Source organism: Brienomyrus brachyistius, chromosome 19 (assembly GCF_023856365.1).
Source record: "Brienomyrus brachyistius isolate T26 chromosome 19, BBRACH_0.4, whole genome shotgun sequence".
Lineage (NCBI taxonomy): Eukaryota > Metazoa > Chordata > Actinopteri > Osteoglossiformes > Mormyridae > Brienomyrus > Brienomyrus brachyistius.
In genome coordinates, this window is record NC_064551.1 from 804,085 (window position 1) to 826,315 (window position 22,231).

At 55.7% G+C, this 22,231-nt stretch overlaps 1 protein-coding gene across 1 annotated transcript in view; it reads right to left on the reverse strand.

Moving 5' to 3' along the window:
- Positions 1–4,145: 4,145 nt before the first annotated feature.
- The window catches only part of LOC125715187 (apoptosis-stimulating of p53 protein 1-like), a 33,247-nt gene continuing 15,161 nt past the window's right edge, over positions 4,146–22,231 (reverse strand). Inside the window, 19 exon segments of the mRNA XM_048986492.1 lie at positions 4,146–4,344; positions 5,381–5,580; positions 6,422–6,588; positions 6,670–6,803; positions 8,875–9,012; positions 9,618–9,775; positions 9,778–9,900; positions 9,903–10,244; positions 11,335–11,362; positions 11,364–11,538; positions 11,540–11,772; positions 11,944–12,056; positions 12,145–12,271; positions 12,444–12,578; positions 12,580–12,609; positions 12,813–12,991; positions 14,722–14,839; positions 14,841–14,915; positions 15,702–15,803. Coding sequence (XP_048842449.1) covers positions 4,303–4,344; positions 5,381–5,580; positions 6,422–6,588; positions 6,670–6,803; positions 8,875–9,012; positions 9,618–9,775; positions 9,778–9,900; positions 9,903–10,244; positions 11,335–11,362; positions 11,364–11,538; positions 11,540–11,772; positions 11,944–12,056; positions 12,145–12,271; positions 12,444–12,578; positions 12,580–12,609; positions 12,813–12,991; positions 14,722–14,839; positions 14,841–14,915; positions 15,702–15,803 — 2,619 coding nt within the window. The 3' untranslated portion in view covers positions 4,146–4,302.

The window sequence follows — 22,231 nt, forward strand, 5'->3', positions numbered from 1 at the left end:
TTTCCATCTTCGGCTTCTTCATCATTTCCAGCTGCTATGAGTTACGTCGATGTGGGCCCCTGACCCGTTGTTGTGATGATTGTCTTCCGTTTTCACTGCACACTTTCCCGAGCATCAAGGTATTTTCCGGTAAATTGGATGTTCACATAGGCCTAATATCATCCTTCCGTTAAGCATAATAACCCTGTCCTACACCCGTCCAAACCTCAGACCTACGCAAACCTGATTAATATCTTACTGAAAGATATATTGAAACAAAACGATTTTTATGAAAAATCTAACCTAATTTGCTTTCCCACTGTTATCTACCTTGTTTTAAATGGTCTGCAGACGTCATTAATAACAAAATTATGAAGGGATTATGGACAAACTGTGACAGAAAGGTGGTGACCAGGAGGAAACACGGCTCAGAAAGCAGCTGCTTAGTTTGCTGGAAAATGCGGCCTCAGAAACTCGGTGCGTCTGTTGTGTTGCTCAAAAATGAGTCGCAATCACAGATTTTAAAAAGGGAAAAAGAGCGCTACTGCCCTCTGCTGCCAGTAATCAACATTACAATCAGGTGGCTTCCAAACCTCTACGCGTGCTCAGCCATTCCAGATGCACGCGCGGTGTACTTCACTGCCGGCACCTGGCCATGTGCTCCCGTGTGTCAGCAGAGCGTAGCTCCTCCATACTTCATACAACATTCAAAGGGAAGCTAAAGTTGGCTAACACGAAAGGTTTGGATCTGCTGCTGTGAAGCACTGGAGACCAGGCATAAAATGTATACATGTGATAATAGTAGTATTACGGTAATAATCATTATAACGCGGCGCTGAGCAGCGGGTAGCAGATGCTTTATCCCTCCAGGGTTGGACGTTTGGACGCTGCCCTCACTGCACATGTGCACTGTTCATGTTCTTGCTGTGTTGCACTGCAGGCGGGGTATGTGGGCCCTCACCAACAGCTCCACCACACTCATCATCATCTTCCTCAGTGTCCCCCACCTACACAGTGAGCAGGGTACACTCACACACAAACACAGACATGCACACAAGGTACACAGACACATTCACACACACACACACACCCAGTGAGCACGGTACGCAAACACAGACACGCACACAGTGAGCACGGTACACACCCACACTCCCAGTGAGCACGGTACACACACCCACACTCCCAGTGAGCACGGTACACACACAGCAGGTACACAAGGTACACACACACACACACACACACACACACACACACACACACACACACACACAGTGAGCTCGGTACGCGAACACAGACACGCACCCAGTGAGCACGGTACACACACACCCACACTCCCAGTGAGCACGGTACACACACCCACAGGTACACACACACACACACACACACACACCTCACACACCTCACACAGCAAAGAATCCGCTTGCATGTCATGCCAGGGCACTGTTTTATTGTGCACAGTATTTACAGAACAGAACAAGCTCCAAACATCACCTCAGTCACTCTGCCGGCAGAGTCATGTGACCTCTCACAGGTCATATGACCTCTCCACCGCGTACACGGTCGCTCTCCCTGAAGGGGAGGGGGGGTGTACATTGTACAGATCCTGAGTGAAAAGTAAATGGCTGTGGCATTGAGGGGGCAGATTCAGGCCTCTGCATTGGACGCGGTTCCATCTGGTGTGATGTCCTGCCCCTAACCGTGACCCTGTGACCCCTATCCCTGACTGTGGCTTTTTGAACCACATGGATATGTCCTCAGGACTCGACCTCCCCCTCAGATTGCTCAACACCCCCCAACCAAATCCCTCACTAATCCAAAGAGCCGCCATCCGGCGAAATTGAAAACAGGAAAGCCCAGTGACCCATGGTCATGCTGAAGGAGATGAAGTGTCACCTGGAGCAGAGGGCCACCTAGGGCTGCCTGTCTGTGCCTTTCCCTTCCCAATCTTCAAATGAAGAAATAAAACCGTAAATGTACAAAATAAAAAGGGCGCAGGCCAGAAACATGAGCAAAGGAAGCCCTGAGTGGCTGTTTCAGTCCAGTTTGCCTGCAGTGGAACTGCTGCCCATTTTGGCCGTCCTCACCTGCGCTGGCTAAGAGGAGCCCGTTAACCCTGAGGGTGATGACAGTTGGGGACTGGGCACGGTCAGGGTATGGTCAGGGGAGGACCAGGGCACGGTCAGGGTATGGTCAGGGGAGGACCAGGGCACGGTCAGGGCAGGAACAGGGCGCGGTCAGGGCAGGAACAGGGCGCGGTCAGGGCACAGTAAGAGGACTGTTAGGGCAGGAACAGGGCGCGGTCAGGGCAGGAACAGGGCGCGGTCAGGGCAGGAACAGGGCGCGGTCAGGGTAGGAACAGGGCGCGGTCAGGGTAGGAACAGGGGAGGACCAGGGCATGGTCAGGGGAGGACCAGGGCATGGTCAGAGCACGGTCAGGGCATGGTCAGAGCACGGTCAGGGCAGGAACAGGGCGCGGTCAGGGCAGGAACAGGGCGCGGTCAGGGCAGGAACAGGGCACGGTCAGGGCAGGAACAGGGCACGGTCAGGGCACAGTAAGAGGACTGTTAGGGCAGGAACAGGGCGCGGTCAGGGCAGGAACAGGGCGCGGTCAGGGCAGGAACAGGGCGCGGTCAGGGTAGGAACAGGGGAGGACCAGGGCATGGTCAGGGGAGGACCAGGGCATGGTCAGAGCACGGTCAGGGCAGGAACAGGGCACGGTCAGGGCAGGAACAGGGCACGGTCAGGGCAGGAACAGGGCACGGTCAGGGCAGGAACAGGGCACGGTGAGGGCAGGACCAGGGCGCGGTCAGGGTAGGACAAGGGCGCGGTCAGGGTATGGTCAGGGCAGGACCAGGGCACGGTCAGGGTATGGTCAGGGCAGAACCAGGGCAGGAACAGGGCGCGGTCAGGGCAGGAACAGGGCGCGGTCAGGGCAGGAACAGGGCGCGGTCAGAGTATGGTCAGGGCAGGACCAGGGCACGGTCAGAGTATGGTCAGGGCAGGACCAGGGCACGGTCAGGGTATGGTCAGGGGAGGACCAGGGCATGGTCAGAGCACGGTCAGGGCAGGAACAGGGCGAGGTCAGGGCAGGAACAGGGCGCGGTCAGGGCACAGTAAGAGGACTGTCAGGGCATGGTCAGAGCACGGTCAGAGCATGGTCAGAGCACTGTCAGGGCAGGAACAGGGCGAGGTCAGGGCAGGAACAGGGCGCGGTCAGGGCACAGTAAGAGGACTGTCAGGGTAGGAACAGGGCGCGGTCAGGGCAGGAACAGGGCGCGGTCAGGGCAGGAACAGGGCGCGGTCAGGGCAGGAACAGGGCCCGGTCAGGGCAGGAACAGGGCGCGGTCAGGGCAGGAACAGGGCGCGGTCAGGGCAGGAACAGGGCTCGGTCAGGGCACAGTAAGAGGACTGTCAGGGCAGGAACAGGGCACGGTCAGGGTATGGTCAGGGCAGGACCAGGGCAGGAACAGGGCGCGGTCAGGGCAGGAACAGGGCGCGGTCAGGGCAGGAACAGGGCGCGGTCAGGGCAGGAACAGGGCGCGGTCAGAGTATGGTCAGGGCAGGACCAGGGCACGGTCAGAGTATGGTCAGGGCAGGACCAGGGCACGGTCAGGGTATGGTCAGGGGAGGACCAGGGCATGGTCAGAGCACGGTCAGGGCAGGAACAGGGCGAGGTCAGGGCAGGAACAGGGCGCGGTCAGGGCACAGTAAGAGGACTGTCAGGGCATGGTCAGAGCACGGTCAGAGCATGGTCAGAGCACTGTCAGGGCAGGAACAGGGCGAGGTCAGGGCAGGAACAGGGCGCGGTCAGGGCACAGTAAGAGGACTGTCAGGGTAGGAACAGGGCGCGGTCAGGGCAGGAACAGGGCGCGGTCAGGGCAGGAACAGGGCGCGGTCAGGGCAGGAACAGGGCCCGGTCAGGGCAGGAACAGGGCGCGGTCAGGGCAGGAACAGGGCGCGGTCAGGGCAGGAACAGGGCGCGGTCAGGGCAGGAACAGGGCGCGGTCAGGGCACAGTAAGAGGACTGTCAGGGCAGGAACAGGGCACGGTCAGGGTATGGTCAGGGCAGGACCAGGGCAGGAACAGGGCGCGGTCAGGGCACAGTAAGAGGACTGTCAGGGCAGGAACAGGGCACGGTCAGGGTATGGTCAGGGCAGGACCAGGGCAGGAACAGGGCGCGGTCAGGGCACAGTAAGAGGACTGTCAGGGCAGGACCAGGGCAGGAACAGGGTGCGGTCAGGGCAGGAACAGGGCAGGACCAGGGCACAGGCAATACCCAGCATTGCAGTCTTTCTCCAGGAGAAGGTGAGGGCCAACAGGGCCTCACGCCAAAGACCGTTGCCGAGGCTTTATCCTGGGGTACAGCTGCAGGGAGACAGATTGACATAAAAAATATTTACCCAAACCGTAGGGGGTGCTGTCTCCATCTTACCTGTTACACCCCACAGTACCAATCAGACTGAAGCAATAACACAAAACAGCCTCTCCTATGGGCACCTTCATTAGAGACACTTCAGCTTTCAGTATCTCAGTATCCATACAGCAACTGTGGAGTGCTGCGAGTCTCAGAGTGATAGAGCTCTGTGTCTGCATCCGGAAGGGCGTGGGTTTGAATCCCATCACCACTGGGCCTGAGAAAGGCCATTGACCCCCAGTGCTCCGGAGACTCTGCTGGCTGTCCCACTGACCCCAGAATGGAGAGCAAGCAGGGGTCCAAAGTAGGACATAAGATAAAATCCCCACTGTACCTGGTGCGAAAGAATAATCCTGACTAAGTGAACTAAACATGACAGTAACAATGTAAATTCTACATGAATCAAATTCCTGGACGATTTTAAACCTTGATTTTTAAAGGCAAAGCACACAGATCTGCAGTAACCCTGTGATCAGAGGTAATCTGAGCAGTAAGGCAAGCTGCACATAAACAAAGACTTTCAGGCAAAGTTATATTAATTAGGCATCTGAATTATCATGGGAAGATGGGTCACAGTTCTGTAAAGCTGAAATTTGCCAGCTTAAATGCAAAATGAAAGGTGCCCTTATGCGTAGCCGACTCCTTGACAGGACATATGTTTGTAACATGCGGTTCGCCTGACTTGTACGTCACTTTAGACAGAAGCGTCTGCTAAATATGTCGAATGTATATGTTCAATGCTATGCATGAATACCTCTGTCTCCTTTTCTTACTGTTCAGTCAAAAAGACTCATCTTCTCAAAAACTTTCCAGAAAATTTTGAGGTACTATAAAAGATTTATAAAAGTAAATAAAAAGCGAGTGTTTGAACCTTCAAATAAGACCGAATCCAAATTCTCATCATTTAAGTGGAGCCCCCGGCTGCCACACCCCCCAAGGAAGCCCCACCCACTACGGCACAGGCTCCGCCCTAAAGGTGGAGCTCACCCCCAGAAGGTTGCGGGGAACATAGCCCTCCTTGTCCTTCAGCCGCGCCCACCACCACTCCGTCTCACTGTCGTCTTTGCGCCGCAGGATGGTGATGGCGTCGCCCTCGCGGAAGGACAGCTCGTCGGCGCTCTGGGCCTCGTAGTCCCACAGCGCGTACACAGCCCCCTTATTCATTACTCCCAGCTTCTCCTGCACGCCTGTGAAGGGGTCAAACCCACGGGGGGCGTTACACAGAAGGGGATGACATCACAACACAGTGATGTCACGAGGAACATGGTGACTACATAGAGGACAAAGACAACGATGCAGATGCAAGACCCCCATCCCCGGAGCTCTCTCTCTCTCTCTCTCTCTCCCTCTCTCTCTCTGTATCAGACCCCCATCCCCGGAGCTCTCTCTCTCTCTTCTCTCTCTCTCTCTCCCTCTCTCTCTCTCCTCTCTCTCTCTCTCTCCCTCTCTCTCTCTGTATCAGACCCCCATCCCCGGAGCTCTCTCTCTCTCTCTCCCCCTCTCTCTCTCTCTCTCTCTCCCTCTCTCTCTCTGTATCAGACCCCCATCCCCCGGAGCTCTCTCTCTCTCTCTCTCTCTCCCTCTCTCTCTCTGTATCAGACCCCCATCCCCGGAGCTCTCTCTCTCTCACTCTCCCTCTCTCTCTGTGTATCAGACCCGCTTCCCGAGGTGCTCTCTCTCTCTCTCTCTCTCTCTCCTCTCTCTCTCTCTCTCTCTCTCACTCTCCCTCTCTCTCTGTGTATCAGACCCGCTTCCCGAGGTGCTCTCTCTCTCTCTCTCTCTCTCTCTCTCTCTCTCTCTCTCTCTCTCTCACTCTCCCTCTCTCTCTGTGTATCAGACCCGCTTCCCGAGGTGCTCTCTCTCTCTCTCCCTCTCTCTCTCTCTCTCTGTATCAGACCCCCATCCCTGGAGCTCTCTCTCTCTCTCTCACTCTCCCTCTCTCTCTGTGTATCAGACCCGCTTCCCGACGTTCTCTCTCTCTCTCCCTCTCACTCTCTGTATCAGACCCGCTTCCCGACGTTCTCTCACCGTAGAGGAACTGCGAGCATTGAAGGTAACCGTCTTCCATCTCTTCGCACTTGTCGGCGGCCGTCTCCACGTCGCTGATGGTGGTACCGAAGACGGCGGCCCCCGACTCCACCAGCAGTTTGCAGAGCTGCACGCTGTTGCAGGAGGCGGCGCAGTGCAGTGGCGTCCTGGAGGGGGGGCGACACAGAGTGTGGTGGGCCGGGCTGCGGTCAGGGCTGCGTGGGGCGGCGGGTCGCACGCACGCTCACCAGCCGTCGCTGTCTGCGGCATTTACGTTGACGCCGAAGTCCAGCAGGAACTTGACGATGTGGTGGTGACCGGCGCACACAGCGTTGTGCAGAGGCGTGATGCCCTCGTCGTTTGGCTTGCTGGGGTTCTCCACCTGAGCAAAGGGGTCAGTAGAAGAGGCGTTCACTCTGCTACAGCCCGCTGCAGCCATATCGAGGTCAGGAACCTGTACTTATTTAGGGCAGACTGAGATCTGACCGTTAACACCCACAGGGGAGTCTCTGCTATCAAAGACTGTCCAGGATCAATGAAAATCATGTGTCAGTAGAGCTGCATATGAGTGCAAAGGAGCAGAAGCTCATCTGCACGGCACCTTCTCTGAGGTCTAGGTCACCTAGTCCCCACTTAGACTGGGACATGACAGGGGCCCTTTAATACCTGCTTACACTCTGCCCTTTTTATAACTTTATATATTAGGCAATGCAATTTATATATTTAAGGCATCGCAATCCATTTCAGCTGCATGTGTCTGGACAGTGGAAGGAAAGCGAAGACTCGCCCACACAGGGTGAACGTCCACACTGCACACGCACAAAGCGGGGGTCTGCAGCGACAGCACTACCCACTGCGGACCGCGGGTCATAGGGAACAAAACTCGGCAAGCTTTACGACGATGACGATGGCTCCTTTTCAGAAGTACCCAGTAATGTATTTTTATAAAAATCCGTCTAAAGTTCACCGCTTTTGCATGAGCTCTCCGAGAAAATGATCATTGTCATTCTGCTGTTTGACTCAGTCATGGCCGTGCATCACATTCGTGACAAATTAACAAAAATGAGCGAAAAGGAGAAAAGGACACGAGAAGGCATTCGTCTTCCGCTGTGTGGAAATATATGTACAGTATTTCACAGAGGTGATGCTTGCTTTGCTCAGTGACTGTCAATACTGGTGTGTCTCTTGGCACGACTACTGACATTATTACCAACTTGTAATACTTTGTTAGTAGATTAGTTATTTAACCAAATGGAATTTATTTTCAGCTCTTGAATGTCACAAAAAACATGAATACCCTCTCAAAACACACGATATGTTTGCAAAAATAAATATGGTGAACATGACCGTATTAATTAATTGATACTTTATTGATCCCTCTGTGGGGAAATTGTCTTTACGCCTCCCTCAGCTTGCTCCATGTAGAGTAAGCTGTCCGCGAAGGGCTGCCACCCACAATGGCGCCCAGGGAGGGGATGTAAGATGACAGGGCTACCTTCTGTTATAGCAGCGATTATTAATATGTTGCCATAGAGGAATCGTAGAAAGTAAAATAAGCAAACTGATTTAAAGTTAAAGTGATGACAGAGGCTAAAGAGCACATATCTATGGAGAACCTCGCATTTTGGGACGAGTCCGTCAAACCCCGAAAGTCCTCTTTGGGATGCATCTGCTTTGCAGTTCTGCTCTGTTGATATTTAAGTTACGCTCTGCAATTCTGACAGGCCACTGCATTTTCATTCACTTCTAACGCGAAGTTCGACACAACTGACGGTTTTCGCTCTTTATTTTCACTCTCTTCCTCGATGCGCCACCTCCCTTCAGCCCATAGTGCCAAGTAATTCGAGAAGGAAACGTTTAATCGATGCTTTTAAGTAATCGAGTGATCATGACAGCTCTACTTCACACATAATTTCAAACAAAATCTGCACCTCCATGCCAAAGGCAATGGGGATAAAAAGGCATATTATTAGTTAGGGTTAGTTACTGGTTAGTTACTGGGACTTTATCCCAAAATGGGACCCAACCTTTTATTTATATTTTACTTATACAACCTGCAACATGTTTATAATTCATAAATGAATCTGGCCAGCAAATCGATCTTTCATTTTCCACAGAATTATGTAATGTTATCCCTCTAATAAGCGCTGCCAAGTTTCACTGCCAGCACCGCTGACACTGGACAGGAACTACAGTGAATGCGACAAGAATTTGGTTCCAGAAAAAAGGTTCTGGTCCCTGAAAAAGTAGCAGTGTGAAAGTGCCAATAATCATCATCAGTCCATCATCAAGTACATAGATATTTGTGACCCCTGCTGCAGATGTACAGACATCCACACTTCTGCGGCTTACCTACGGCAGATTCTACGCAGAAGTGTGGATCGGCCTTAAGTCTCTGTGAGCGCCCCGTCTGCCGCGTGTCCGCGAGTGCTGGCCGAGCGGCAGGCTGACACCTCGTAGATGATCCTCTGCACCAGGTCGAACTCGCCCTCCAGAGAGGCGTCCAGCAGCAGGGCCAGCGGGTTGAACTGCACGCGCAGGCCGCGGCCCGTCCGCTGCGAGTCCGGCTTCTTCAGGTTGGTACGTTTCTCCTGGAAGGTGTGTGTGTGGGGGGGGGGGGGGGGGGGGGGGTCAAAGAAGTGCTATGGATAGAATACTTTGGGGAGATTTACTAGGGTTTCATAGACAGACCAAGGGGGTGTTCCGCCAAGCAGGATCTCTCAGCTGGATTAACTTAAGCTAGACATCATGCTCATCCAATACGAGTTTAAGTAAGGAACATTCCTATTGGACAAACCTGACTTCCAGTTTTGATGTTAACCCAACTAACCTAGAGATCCTGCTCTAGGGACACCCCCCGGAACAGATCACACGTTTTCCAGTAAAATTTATGTGACTGGTTCTTGAAATTCATGGGAAAGTTCTCACCATTTGAGGGGTTTCTCAGAGCCAGTTACACTCGGAGGTACGACTTAACATTTATGTTTGTTTTTTTTCATTATTATGTAGCAGGTACTTTATAAAAGCCTTGATATCTGGAAATAATTACGGTAAGAATCTGATATCGCAGGCGGCTGGCGGTGCTAAGTTACACCACACATCACAAGAATGCGGCCAGGAGGTGGAGCTCTGGCTTTAATTAGTGCTGCTGTTTAATTAGCCCCCCCACCACCAGCAGGGCAGCCCCCCCACTCACCGCCAGCCGCCCTGCGCCGGCCTCCTCCAGCGGGCCGCTCTCTGCCGCCGAGCCCGGCGGGCCTGCCGGGTTGTTGTTGCTGTCCTCGGAGGAGCGGCTGGCCGAGTCGTCAGAAGAGGGGGCCAGTGGGTGGTTGTCGATGGCATCGGACAGTGGGGGGGGGCGGTCGGCTGCCCCAAGCCCGGGGCAGGGCCAGGGGGGTCGGGCAGGTTGCCGTTGTCAGCGTCGGCTAGAAGCCCTGTGGGGAGGGTGGGCTGGTAGAAGGTGGCTCCGCCCCCGCCCTCATGCCGCCCGCCAGCGTGTTGAAGCGCTGGTACAGCAGTTTCTGGATGTTGGGCCCCCCGGGGCCCTCGGGCTCCGTGATGGAGCTGCGCTTCTTAAGGGGCCGCGGTGCGTTGGCCAGCCGCCGGCGCAGTGCCTCCAGCTCGCCCTCGCTCTGGTAGCGCAGTGGGGAGTGCGCCACGGGCGTCAGCTTGCTGGGGCTCAGCGGCCGGGGCAGGCTCTCCGCTGGGCTGCTCTCAGCATCGGCCTCACCCCCCACCGGGCCCCTGGGCGCCGGAATGCCCCTGGTGTAGAGCAGCGGGGAGGAGGGCAGGGAGCCAGGAGGCAGCAAAGGCTTCCCGTACACTGCACACAGGAGGGGGGGGGGGGGGATGAAAGAAGGAGGGAGATAGAGGGAAAGAGCAAGGGAAGAGGGAGGGAAGGGAGGATAGGGAGAGAATGGGAAAGAGAGAGAGGATGAGAGAGAGAGGGGGAGGGAAGCAGAGAGGGGAAAGAGAGAGGGAGCAGGTTACACAGCAGTGCTGCAGCTAATCCTGCGATGGGCTGGCGTCCCGTACAGGGTGTCCCTGCCTTGTGCCCTCTGCTGCCTGGCAGACAAAACTACCACATGTACCATGCTTGAAAGAACTAGACAGAATCAGCAATCTTTCTGTTACGTGTCAGGCCTCGATGTCGTCATTATCAAAGGTGCATTTCAGATTCTCCTGAAGGACAAACAGTAAGGGTAGCTAGCAAGGGGCAGTAGCAGCTGTATGGCCCGGCAAGGGCCGCTCCCCTCCCGCTCCCTTCCCGCTCCCGGGCCGCTCCCCTCCCCCGGCCGCTCCCTTCCCGCTCCCCTCCCGCTCCCCCTCCCCGGCTGCTCCCTTCCCGCTCCCCTCCCGCTCCCTTCCCGCTCCCTGGCCGCTCCCCTCCCCGGGCCGCTCCCTTCCCGCTCCCCTCCCTTCCCGCTCCCCTCCCCGGCCGCTCCCTTCCCGCTCCCCTCCCGCTCCCGCTCCCCGGCTGCTCCCTTCCCGCTCCCCTCCCGCTCCCTTCCCGCTCCCCGGCCACTCCCCTCCCGCTCCCCGGCCGCTCCCTTCCCGCTCCCCTCCCGCTCCCCTCCCCGGCTGCTCCCTTCCCGCTCCCCTCCCCGGCTGCTCCCTTCCCGCTCCCTTCCCGCTCCCTGGCCGCTCCCCTCCCGCTCCCTTCCCGCTCCCCTCCCTTCCCGCTCCCGCTCCCCTCCCCGGCTGCTCCCTTCCCGCTCCCCTCCCGCTCCCTTCCCGCTCCCCGGCTGCTCCCTTCCCGCTCCCCCGGCTGCTCCCTTCCCGCTCCCCCGGCTGCTCCCCTCCCGCTCCCCTCCCGCTCCCTTCCCGCTCCCTTCCCCGGCCGCTCCCTTCCCGCTCCCCTCCCCGGCCGCTCCCTTCCCGCTCCCCTCCCCGGCCGCTCCCCTCCCGATCACCTGCTTTGGAAGCCGGCTTGCTGCCGGGGGGGGCCGCCAGCCTTAGGTGCTGCTTGCTGCAGGTACATGTGATAGATGGAGCTGGAATTCACGGTGGGCGGGGCCCGGCGAGGAGACTGAGGCCGCGCCGCCTTGTCGGGCACAAAGGGGCGCACAGCAGCAGCCGGAGGCAGCGGTGGGGGGTCGGGCCGCTCCGGCGGGGGGCACCGGGCTGGGCGGCACCGAGATGCGCTGCTGGATCTGCTGCGAGGAGGAGCCAGGCGGTGGGGGTGGGCGTGGCCAGGGTGGGCGTGGGGGCGGCTCTTTGGGCCGCTCCAGTGAGCCGGCGGAGCCTGCCGCACAGAGCCGCGCTGCAGCACAGTGGCTGCCGTACGGGGGGGGCAGGGGCTTCGCGTGGGTGGGGCCGGGAGCAGGACCCGAGCCCACCGTGTTGGCCTCCTGGTGGACACATGAAGAAAGCGGGGTGAGGGCCATAAAGGGGGTGAGGTACCTGGAGGGTATGGGGTCACGACCTGCAGGGGGACTATAACCATGATGAGATAATGCGTGTGAACGAGGGATGAAAGAAAGAGGAAAAGGCAGAGCACAGGTTGAGAAGGCAACCCTCACCCGGTCTGTAGGGGGCATCGGTGGGGGTGGTGGGGGCCGGCTCTTCAAAGCTGCATCCGAAGTGACGTCCTTGTAGTCAGGGGGCTTCAGGGGTGGCCAGCCTGGGTCACCGGCTGGGGGGGGGGGGAAGATTCATGAGAGCAGCTTTCACGCTGTACAGGGACACACAAGTCAGCAAAAGCAGAGGGGGGGGGCACAGACCTGCCTTGGGGCGCGCATGGCCCACCACGGGGTTAGCAGCGGAGGGCTGCGGCTTGACGGGCTCCGGCATGGGGACCTGGATGAAGGGCCCCACGGTCGCCACCCTTCCGGGGCCACCGATCACCGCCTGGGGGCCAGAGACACAGAGGCTCGTTGGAGTGACCGTAGCCGCATTTCCCAGCACGCCCTGCACTCTGCAGCGACGACAACCGGTGGCGAGGAGCTCGTCTTCCAGCGGACGATGGCGTAACTGCAGGGGAGCAGTGCACCATGGGAAGGCTAGTGGGGGCGGGGCCTACCGGGATGTCCCCTTTCTGGGGCGCTTCGGCCTTCTTCCTGTGCAGACGCTCCCGCAGCTCGCTGATGCGCTTGTCCATGAGCGCCACCTCCAGGTTGCGCTTGTTCAGCAAGTCCTTGTGCTGCTGCAGGGCGGCTGCTCTGCTCCTGGTTCAGCTTGCTGCGGATCTGTAATGGGAGGGGGCGAGGGGGGAAGAGGCCGGAGGGGGGGCAGGCATCCCATAAGTCTGATTATACACACTGCAGGCGTATATCAAAATGGACTGCTTCATTAACCAGCCGTGATTAACTGCGATTACCCACAAAGCATAAAACCTGTCTGAAAAACGTCTGCAACAGACAATTCTGCATCACTGTGAAAGGTGCATTACCTGCAGCTCCTGGTAGAGCCTGCGCAGCTCCAACGCAGCCGTCCCGGGCACCTGACCACCCAGCTTGGCCCTGCGCAGCTCCTCCAGCTGCTGCGTCAGCTGCTCCACCTTCAGCACAGCCGACTGCAGCTCCTGCTGCTTCTCCAGGAACATGCCGTTGATGTGCTCCATCTCCGCAGCTGCAGCCAGGGGGCGACAGTGGGGCCGTTAGGCTGCGCAGTGCTCTGTTGACATCATAGCTGCAGAATCTGCATGCCAGATATCCTGCATCTCAGGCATTGGCTCATTTTTATGTCATTTGCCGAAGTCTCCCGCGACCCCCAGGCAGAGCCGAGGCTGGTTCGCCCGCCCAGCTGAGCCTAAGCTTGCTGCTGCCGAATGTCAGGTGTTAGTTACCCGACGCATTTTCTGTTGCTCACTCTGCAGTTGTGAAGAGCTTCATTGTTTAACATCATCCAGCTACCCGTGTTCTGTAAGCGAGTGACGTAACGACACCCAGAGCGAGCCCGGGGTCCATCCCAGGAGGCAAGGGGCGAAGCGGGGGCTTCGGAAGCAGAGGAAATGCGCGTGAATGTGGGGAGGAGACATGAGGCAGGGGCACGAGACTCAAAGGCGTGGAGCTGCGAGGCTGCAGTGCTGGCCAGCAAAGCCATTGTTTGTAGAGACTAAAGTACTAAAGAACGCCGTGTGGATTAGCTGCTGGGATGCTTAGCGAGGGCCTGACGGGGAGAGCAGCTGCAGAGTGACATCAGCACCTCCAGCGGCTGTAAGGAGCTTTCGGGGGGGGGGGGGGGGGGGGGGGGAGAGTGCAGCCTGGGCCCCAAGGAGGTACACGGGCAGCATAGCACGAGCGGAGTGAGCCCACACACACACACACACACACACACACACACACACACACACACACACACACACACACACACACACACACACTACAGGCTGCGATTCAGAAACCTGGGAACCCCATTTCTCTTTCAGTCTCCCACCATCCCTCTCCCTCTTTCTCTCTTTCTCCCCCCTTCCCTCTTTCTCTCCCCTTCCCTCTCTCTTTTTCACTCTCCCTCATTCCATCTCTTTCCCTCACTTTCAATCTCCCTCACTCTCTCTCTCCCTCCTCTCTCTCTTTCACTCCCCCACCCCCTTCTCTCTCTCCTCTTTCTCTCTCCCTCCTTTCCCTCTCTTTCACTCTCCCTCACCCCCTTCTCTCTCTCTTTCTCTCTCCCTCCTTTCTCTCTCTTTCACTCTCCCTCACTTCCTTTCCTTCTCCCTCTTCCCACTTTCACTCCCCCACCCCCTTCTCTCTCTCCCTCCTTTCTCTCTTTCACTCCCCCCACCCCCTTCTCTCTCTCTCTTTCTCTCTCCCTCCTTTCTCTCTCTTTCACTCTCCCCCACCCCCTTCTCTCTCTCTTTCTCTCTCCCTCCTTTCTCTCTCTTTCACTCTCCCTCACTTCCTTTCCTTCTCCCTCTTCCCACTTTCACTCCCCCACCCCCTTCTCTCTCTCCCTCCTTTCTCTCTCTTTCACTCTCCCTCACTCCCTTCTCTCTCTCTTTCTCTCTCCCTCCTTTCTCTCTTTCACTCTCCCCCACCCCCCTTCTCTCTCTTTCCCTCTCCCTCCTTCTCCTTCCCTCTGCCCCTCCCCACCGGGAAGCCTGTTTCTGTCCAGCTCCCTGCCCTCCTCCCTGCTGCCGTACCCAGACAAAGAGATAGAGCTGAGGATGGGAATCAAACCCACAACCTGGAGGCGAGAGGCTACATCACAGTCAACCGGAAGCAATATGTCAGTAGATTAGGGTCAAACTGCAGTGCACTGTGTAGATGCCCACAGGAGGCAGAAGGCAGCATGCGCTGCTGAGGAGCGAGTGCCGCTCCGTGGCCAAAGGCAGTGCCGCGCAGCCGGGCTCCACCTACACAGGGAGCCGTTGAGGGTCTTGCTACAGTCCACTTGGCCCCGCATGGCACGGATCTTCCGCAGCTTGGCCTCCTGGCTGTCCACACGCTCCTTCAAGCGCTGCAGCTTCTCGCTTTCCGTCTGAGCTGCCGGCTGCGGACAACTGCGACTGCTGTTTGCGCTCCTGCTGCTTCAGGTGCCGCAGACGCTGCTCCTGCGCAGGAGGAGAATCCCACAAGGTGTCAGGTGCTCCGTCATGCATGGTGACCGATCAGCCGCGCGGTTAGCAGGGCGGGGGGTGACCAGCACCCCAGTGCTGAATGGAGAAGCAAATCCAGCCCAAAACACAATGGTTAATTAGTTAATTATGGTTAATTAGTATGTTAATGTTTAATCTATATGCCGAAATTTGTGTATTTTTATTGCTAGCTAACAGCCAACAAATGAATCAGCAGCACAGCATATGTACAAACACACACACACAAACATTATCTTATGACCTTATATATCTTTGTGGGGACTTTCCATTCATTTCTATGGGGAAAACTCTACGCACAGGAAAACACAGGAAAAGACTCTGGTTGACCAGCGGCAGCCGTGCCTGTCCGGAACAGTGCTCACCGAGGGCTCATACATAACAAGCACTGGGGGCTTAAACCTGACAGCACATCGATTACTCATCAGACCTGACATTAGCAGGCAGAATAATCCAAATCTGAACAAGCCTATAGGATTCTGCAGACATAACATGGAAATAAATCAGCCGGTCTAAGGTCACTGCCCTCAGCAAACCATAAGGGCGAAGCACACAAAGCAGTCAAGAACTCCTCAGTCATTCCACACAAGATTCACATTAGTAATGCCATCCATCCATCCATCCATCCACTCACCCATCCATCCATCCATCCATCCATCATCTAACTGCTATAGGCAGAGGCACCCCCGCGTGACCTGCGGGGGTGTGAGCGGGCGGGGGGAGGGGGGGGCAGTGCAGCCTAACCTTAGCCATCAGGCTGTGCTGCTGTGCCTCGATTTGCTGCTGCTGCCAGGCGGCCACCTCCTGCAGCTGGCACAGGGCCGGCTCCGTGCCCACACTCCCCACCTGCCCGGAGCACAGGGTCACAGCCCGCCCTCCTGCCCCAAATCCACAGCCCCTTGGTCATACACTCGCAGGAGAGGCTGCATGGCGGCCAGGGGGTGGGGAGGGGGGCGAGGGGGTTAAGCTGCAACACTGGAGGTTGGGGAGCAGGGTGACCCCACAGAGGATTCACTCTGCAATCTGATGCCTGTAGGCTGAATCCCCCCCACTGCGCGCGCCACACACACACACACACACACACACACACACACACACACACACACACACACACACACACACACACACACACACACACACACACACACACACACACACACACACAGCAGCCCAGTAGCCGGTCCTGCCCGAGCACTAATCAGCACACTGCGCCAGCAGCATGTTCGCTAACTGCCTGATTAGCGCGGCTGCCCCGGCCTCCGACAGGCACCCTCATATAAATGAAGCTGTTAGCAGAGAAAGAGCCACATAAGCAGTTTCCTGGAGCTAAAGACGGCGCTAAGACAAGCACTGTGTAACTACGGCAGCTATGCAAATTGCTGGGGAGGAATGCTGGTCTTTCGGGTACGTGGAGGACGTCCTCTCAGCTACAGCCAAACCACTAAGCAGCATGCAGTGGGGCCTCCTGACCAGCAGGGGGCTCTGCACACTGACCTCATCTTCAAATCTGGACCTCAATTCCAAATCCAGGCCTTGTTTTCAGTTCTCCCAAGTAGTTAGTTTAATAATTACTGATTCTGATTGGTCAGAGGCTTCACACCCACCCCACGGGTAAAGGAAGGCTGGGAAACCAGCAGTGCTCGGACCTCGAGGACCGTCATTGGAATAATAGGGGTTTAGGCAGACAGACGACGACAAACAAAGAAAAGAAAGAAGATGGATGAAACACGCAGCATTCCTAGGTAAAGAGAGAAAGAGATGGGGAAGAAAGAGAGGGAGAGACGCCGAGGCGGTTTGGGTCACAAGCTTCCTGCTCCTCAAAGCCCTGGGTTCCGATCCACAGCAGCTGAGGAACAAAACTAAAAAGAGGAAAGAGCGTCCCAGTGCAGTCACCCCAAAGAGCCAGTGTGGCTGCCTGCGTCCGTGGTGCCCAGTCTGCAGTGCCCAACCCGTCTGCAGTGCATAGCCCAGTCTGCAGTGCCCAACCCAGTCTGCAGTGCCCAACCCAGTCTGCAGTGCCCAACCCAGTCTGCAGTGCCCAACCCGTCTGCAGTGCATAGCCCAGTCTGCAGTGCCCAACCCGTCTGCAGTGCATAGCCCAGTCTGCAGTGCCCAACCCGTCTGCAGTGCATAGCCCAGTCTGCAGTGCATAGCCCAGTCCACGGTGCCCAACCCGATTTATGCACAAGCTCCAAACGCCAGGTAAGGTTAGAATATGATGTTTTTAGCACTTGGCTGCCCCCTACGGACGCCAAATGGGGGAAGCGGGGCCACAGCATGCAGCCGCTGCGGAGGACAGCTGTTCCTGACAGCTAAAAACCTGGAGCAGCCTCCAGCAGATACATGCTCTATAAAGAGGCCCCCCCCACACACACAAGGCACAGTGTGTGTGCACGTTAGTGAGAGGAGTGTAAGACTGCCTCCCTGCGCGCTCTCGAGCACCCTGCTCAGCTGGCACCCCGGTGAAGGGCAGAGGCAGCGGGACAGGCGAGACATCGCAGCGGCCAGCACTGAGAGGACATCCGCTGACACACACACACACACACACACTTTCCTCACTCTGCCCATAAACATACATACATGCACGTTACACACACGGCCGTGATATAGTTTATTTTTCAGGGTATTTATGAGCCGGTGTTTAACGAGCCCCTGACTGCTGCTGATCTGCCTTTGCCTGACGCTGCAGCACACAGAGCCCTTACACTGACTGTGCCGACTGTGTTATCCTCGGTGTCCTGGCAGACACAACTACTGCCGTCCCTCTGCTTGGTTATCCAGGACCAGAACCATGGCGAGAGGCTGAACCTCACACCCCACCTCAACCAAAGTGGGCCAGCAGTGCCTGATACCAGACGGGTGTCCGGCGATAGCGCCAGTGGACACTGCCCAGACGACGACGTGCGCATGGTTAAATGCATCTGCCCTAACCCTAGAATAGGCTTCAAGATGGTATGTTACTGTCCCTGTGTGAGAATGGAACAGAGCCAGGGTCCAAAAAGCCCGGGCACCTTACCTGGTCGGACTGCCCCCCTGTCACTCTGCCAGACTGCAGCTTGGTGTCCCAGTGGTGGGACACGGCCTCCCCGGGGTTCCGGTCCATTCTGCTGCCACCCAGCCTTATACCGGGCGTTTAAGCATCTCCATTCAAAATTCTGCTTTCATAGCTGTTTCCGCACGATCTCACACGGCCGTGCCGGTCGCAGTTTCAGCAGGGGTCCTCTGCAGCTTTTCTCACGGACCTTCAGAGGTCGACAGGCCGGCCAACCCCCGGTCAACCGCAAACGCGACTGAATTCTCCCAGGAGCCACGAAGCCTGTCAGCGGCAGACGAAACCGCATGTCAGATCCGCTCATCCAAGCCGAACCGAACCTGCGCCTACGGAACGAACATCACCGATGATTTTTCCACATATATGCATATATTGTATGCAACATGAAAATTTGGGTAAACTCCGTTTTGTATCACCGAAAGAAAGCAGGTGTCGGCTCTAACAGAGCCATTATACTACGCTCCACTCCGACAAACAAAACGTCTCTTTCATGCACCTCTCCTCCTTTTAACAAACCCGCGGCTGAACCCCGCAGCAGGTGACTCCCCCCGGGAAGCACGCCAAATATCCTCTGCTCCACACCGCACTCCGCAGCCAATAAACACCGATAAAAAGCGGGTAGGAGGACGCGGGGCAGTAAAGGAGCGCGCACGGCGGAGACGTCCCGGCAGCTTCGGTCACGTCGACGGGTCACTGGCTCTCACAATAAAGCGCCTGATCAACAAGCGGCACCACTCCAGCAAGGCATCAGCCGGCGCCGCTCACCGTATCCATCCATCTTAATTCCCCGCCACCCAATCAGCCGTCCGCCTACCGGCCAGATATCAAGACTGGCGGCATGTGGGGGTTCGGCGCGCACAGCACCGCTGGGATGATGAAGTATTCATGGAAACACTTCTGCTAGGATTTATTGTCCATTTCATTCACATAAGTGGGTCAGCACTGATTCAGGAACTGCCGTGCAAAACACAGGGTGTAGGATTTCATACGTTTCCGTGCTACTCAGTAACAAGAGCGATATTCCCCACATAAAGCAACATTAACATTTTTTCTGTCATAAGCTGTTTAACAAAATACTTAATATATAGGCCTATTTATAAATCAGTAACAAAAGGGACATACATTGTTTGTCGCTAATGCAAATGAAGCCTTGTTGGGTTCCGCAGGAACTAATTAAGTCACCGAACAAATGTATATATCATACTCTATGTTTTATTGTTCATTTATACTAGGCATATATTATACGGCTCTCTACATGAATTTCACATATTTATTCAGTTTTAAGATTAATATCAAATAACAAATATAATGCATTTTTACTGATATTATTATTTATCCGAGGGCTCACGCGTACAACAGGCTTCAGAGGCGCCATTAACCCCGATTGCAGCACTTATGACTGTGGGAGAAAGAAAACCAGAGAAACGACAGGATATCTGCACGACATGGCGAGAACAAGCCAGATCCACACACAGAGAACGGAGGCAAGTCCCCCAACCCGGGAGGGGTGCAGCAACAATGCCACCTGGCCACGAAACGGATAATGCAAAATAGCAGAGGCGGCGGCATTCAGCTGCACGGCACGTCGCCGCGATCCGTGCGGGAAGCTGGCGATGGCGCTCCGGTGTCCCCGCGACATGACGCTAGGGGCGGCCGACTTCCACCACGACACCATTTAACTCCACATCTGGGTATCGTGTGTGCGAAAGCCTGCGTGACTGCATGCGCACACAGCACTACGCTATGTTAGTGTAGAAATGTTACATAATTTATATTGCTATAGGAAACAGGCTCTCCCTGTGTCCATGCTCTGCGATACATATATCTGTACAATATGAGGCTGGCGACAGGCGGCTTTCCACTTAGTAAAGGAAACTGGGCTCGCAGGAGAAACGCGACCCGATCACCCAGGCGGCCCTCGCCAATGCGGATTCAATTCTACAAGTACACTTTCGTCACCATGCCAATCCACCAAATTCCCCTTCTAAAATTGACAGCGGCACAAAAATAAGAGCAGGAAGATGCCTCTCTCTCTCTGTGTTTGCAAAACCTGAAACTTCCTTCCTTTTGGGGACATTTTTAGGTCCCCATCTGGATAACCTCAATTTTATAAAATCTGTGAATGCAATCAAAAAGGTAAAAATACCTTGTGTGGCATTTTGGCTGGTTACTTATGGTTAACGTCAGGGCTGGGTGGGGGTTAAGGGTGTCGTGACTGACATTAGGGTTTTTCGCAAGGAAATGAACAGGGGATCCACACAAAGCCATAAAAACAAATGTGTGTGTCTGTCTGTTCATTTGGTGCCATATTATATGTCTGCCTGATGCAAGCCCCCCCCCCCCCCCCCGCGCCCCAAACACGGTTATTACCCACCAGAAGCTACACATGGCAGAAATCCAGCCCGATCTGGGACTCCTCAGAGTAGGTGCATGTGAGAGTGGGACATCACTGGGGCTGATGTTTGAAAAAGGGGGCCACTTGGCAGATATCCCACCTATTCAGAGTGTGGCAGAAATAGAACCCCCCCCCCCCACCCTGCCCCGCCATCTCTCCCAGCAGCAGAGCAGAGGGGAATCCCCACGCAAACCACTCATAAGAAGAGAAGGTCTATCCTGTTTTCAGCATTTTTCCCGTAACAAACACACGTGTCAGGAAAAGCAGAGTATAATCAGGACCCCAACCCTTTCAGACGGTTACCCGGACCGCAGAGCGATCCTTCAGCCAATCGGAGCCAGCTGCTCTGGGGTAAAAGCTTTAGCTCGGGATTTAGCGCCCCCCACTGTCAGGGTACGGACTTCAGGTAGGCTCAGGTCATTGGTGACCGACTGACTGACTCACTGACTGGCTGCCTCACTGACTGGCTGCCTCACTGACTGACTATTCATCTATCTCTCAATCTCTCTGGGTAAGGACACCTTGGAGTTACTTATTTCTGTTCAGATCCTGGGGACCATCACTGCTCTGTTGTTCTTCATTAGGCAGTATCTCTTGCTGACGCTCCAAATGGCCATGAATGGCTCAGCACCAGGGAACGGCCCTCATCATCCCCTGGTTTGCCTTGCTTCTCATGGGTTCTGACTGGGATCCCGCTGGCGGTGAGCACCAGCTTGTCATGGGTTCTGACTGGGATCCCGCTGGCGGTGAGCACCAGCTTGTCTTGGGTTCTGACTGGGATCCCGCTGGCGGTGAGCACCAGCTTGTCATGGGTTCTGACTGGGATCCCGCTGGCGGTGAGCACCAGCTTGTCATGGGTTCTGACTGGGATCCCGCTGGCGGTGAGCACCAGCTTGTCATGGGTTCTGACTGGGATCCCGCTGGCGGTGAGCACCAGCTTGTCTTGGGTTCTGACTGGGATCCCGCTGGCGGTGAGCACCAGCTTGTCATGGGTTCTGACTGGGATCCCGCTGGCGGTGAGCACCAGCTTGTCATGGGTTCTGACTGGGATCCCGCTGGCGGTGAGCACCAGCTTGTCTTGGGTTCTGACTGGGATCCCGCTGGCGGTGAGCACCAGCTTGTCATGGGTTCTCGGCTCATTATTTCCTGCTGACAGCACCTAGTCTCTGGCTATGTGAGCGTCCCCTCTGAGGCGATTAGAGCCATAGCTACAAGGACGCTGGTAACCGGCTCAGCCAGCTGATGGCTCATGTATCCTTTACTATTCCTCCCACTAAACATATAAAAAACCCTTAATTATTTATATTATCTAATACAGTAATGAAGGCCTTGAACTTAGTTTTGACACGCAGTAATTAAGTTGGGATAATTCCCCTTTGTTACTCTGTAGCAGATTTAATAATTACACACATTTCTACACCTTTGAAGTTCGAAGTGTGTAGATCGTCCAGCCATCTATGCTGCTATTTGCAGTGGACGACAACTATGCGTTTCCATCACCATAACTGTATATATACTATGTATCGCAAATAACTGAGTCCAGAGCTCTGACTGCCCCACACCTTACTGACAGATCCAAACACTTGGTCCCAAGTTTTTGACCCATCTAGGTTATCCATCCATCCATCCATTTTCTAAACCGCTTACCAAGGCGGAGACTCGAACCCAGGTCCCAGAGGTACGAGGCAACAGTGCTAACCACTGCGCCACCATGCCACCCCTCCATCTAGGCCATATAACCTGAAATTTGACAGAATTTAACTAAATCCATCTTCACATGTTTAAATAGTAAAGTTGCACAGGGCAGCACAAGTCACCCAACTTTCC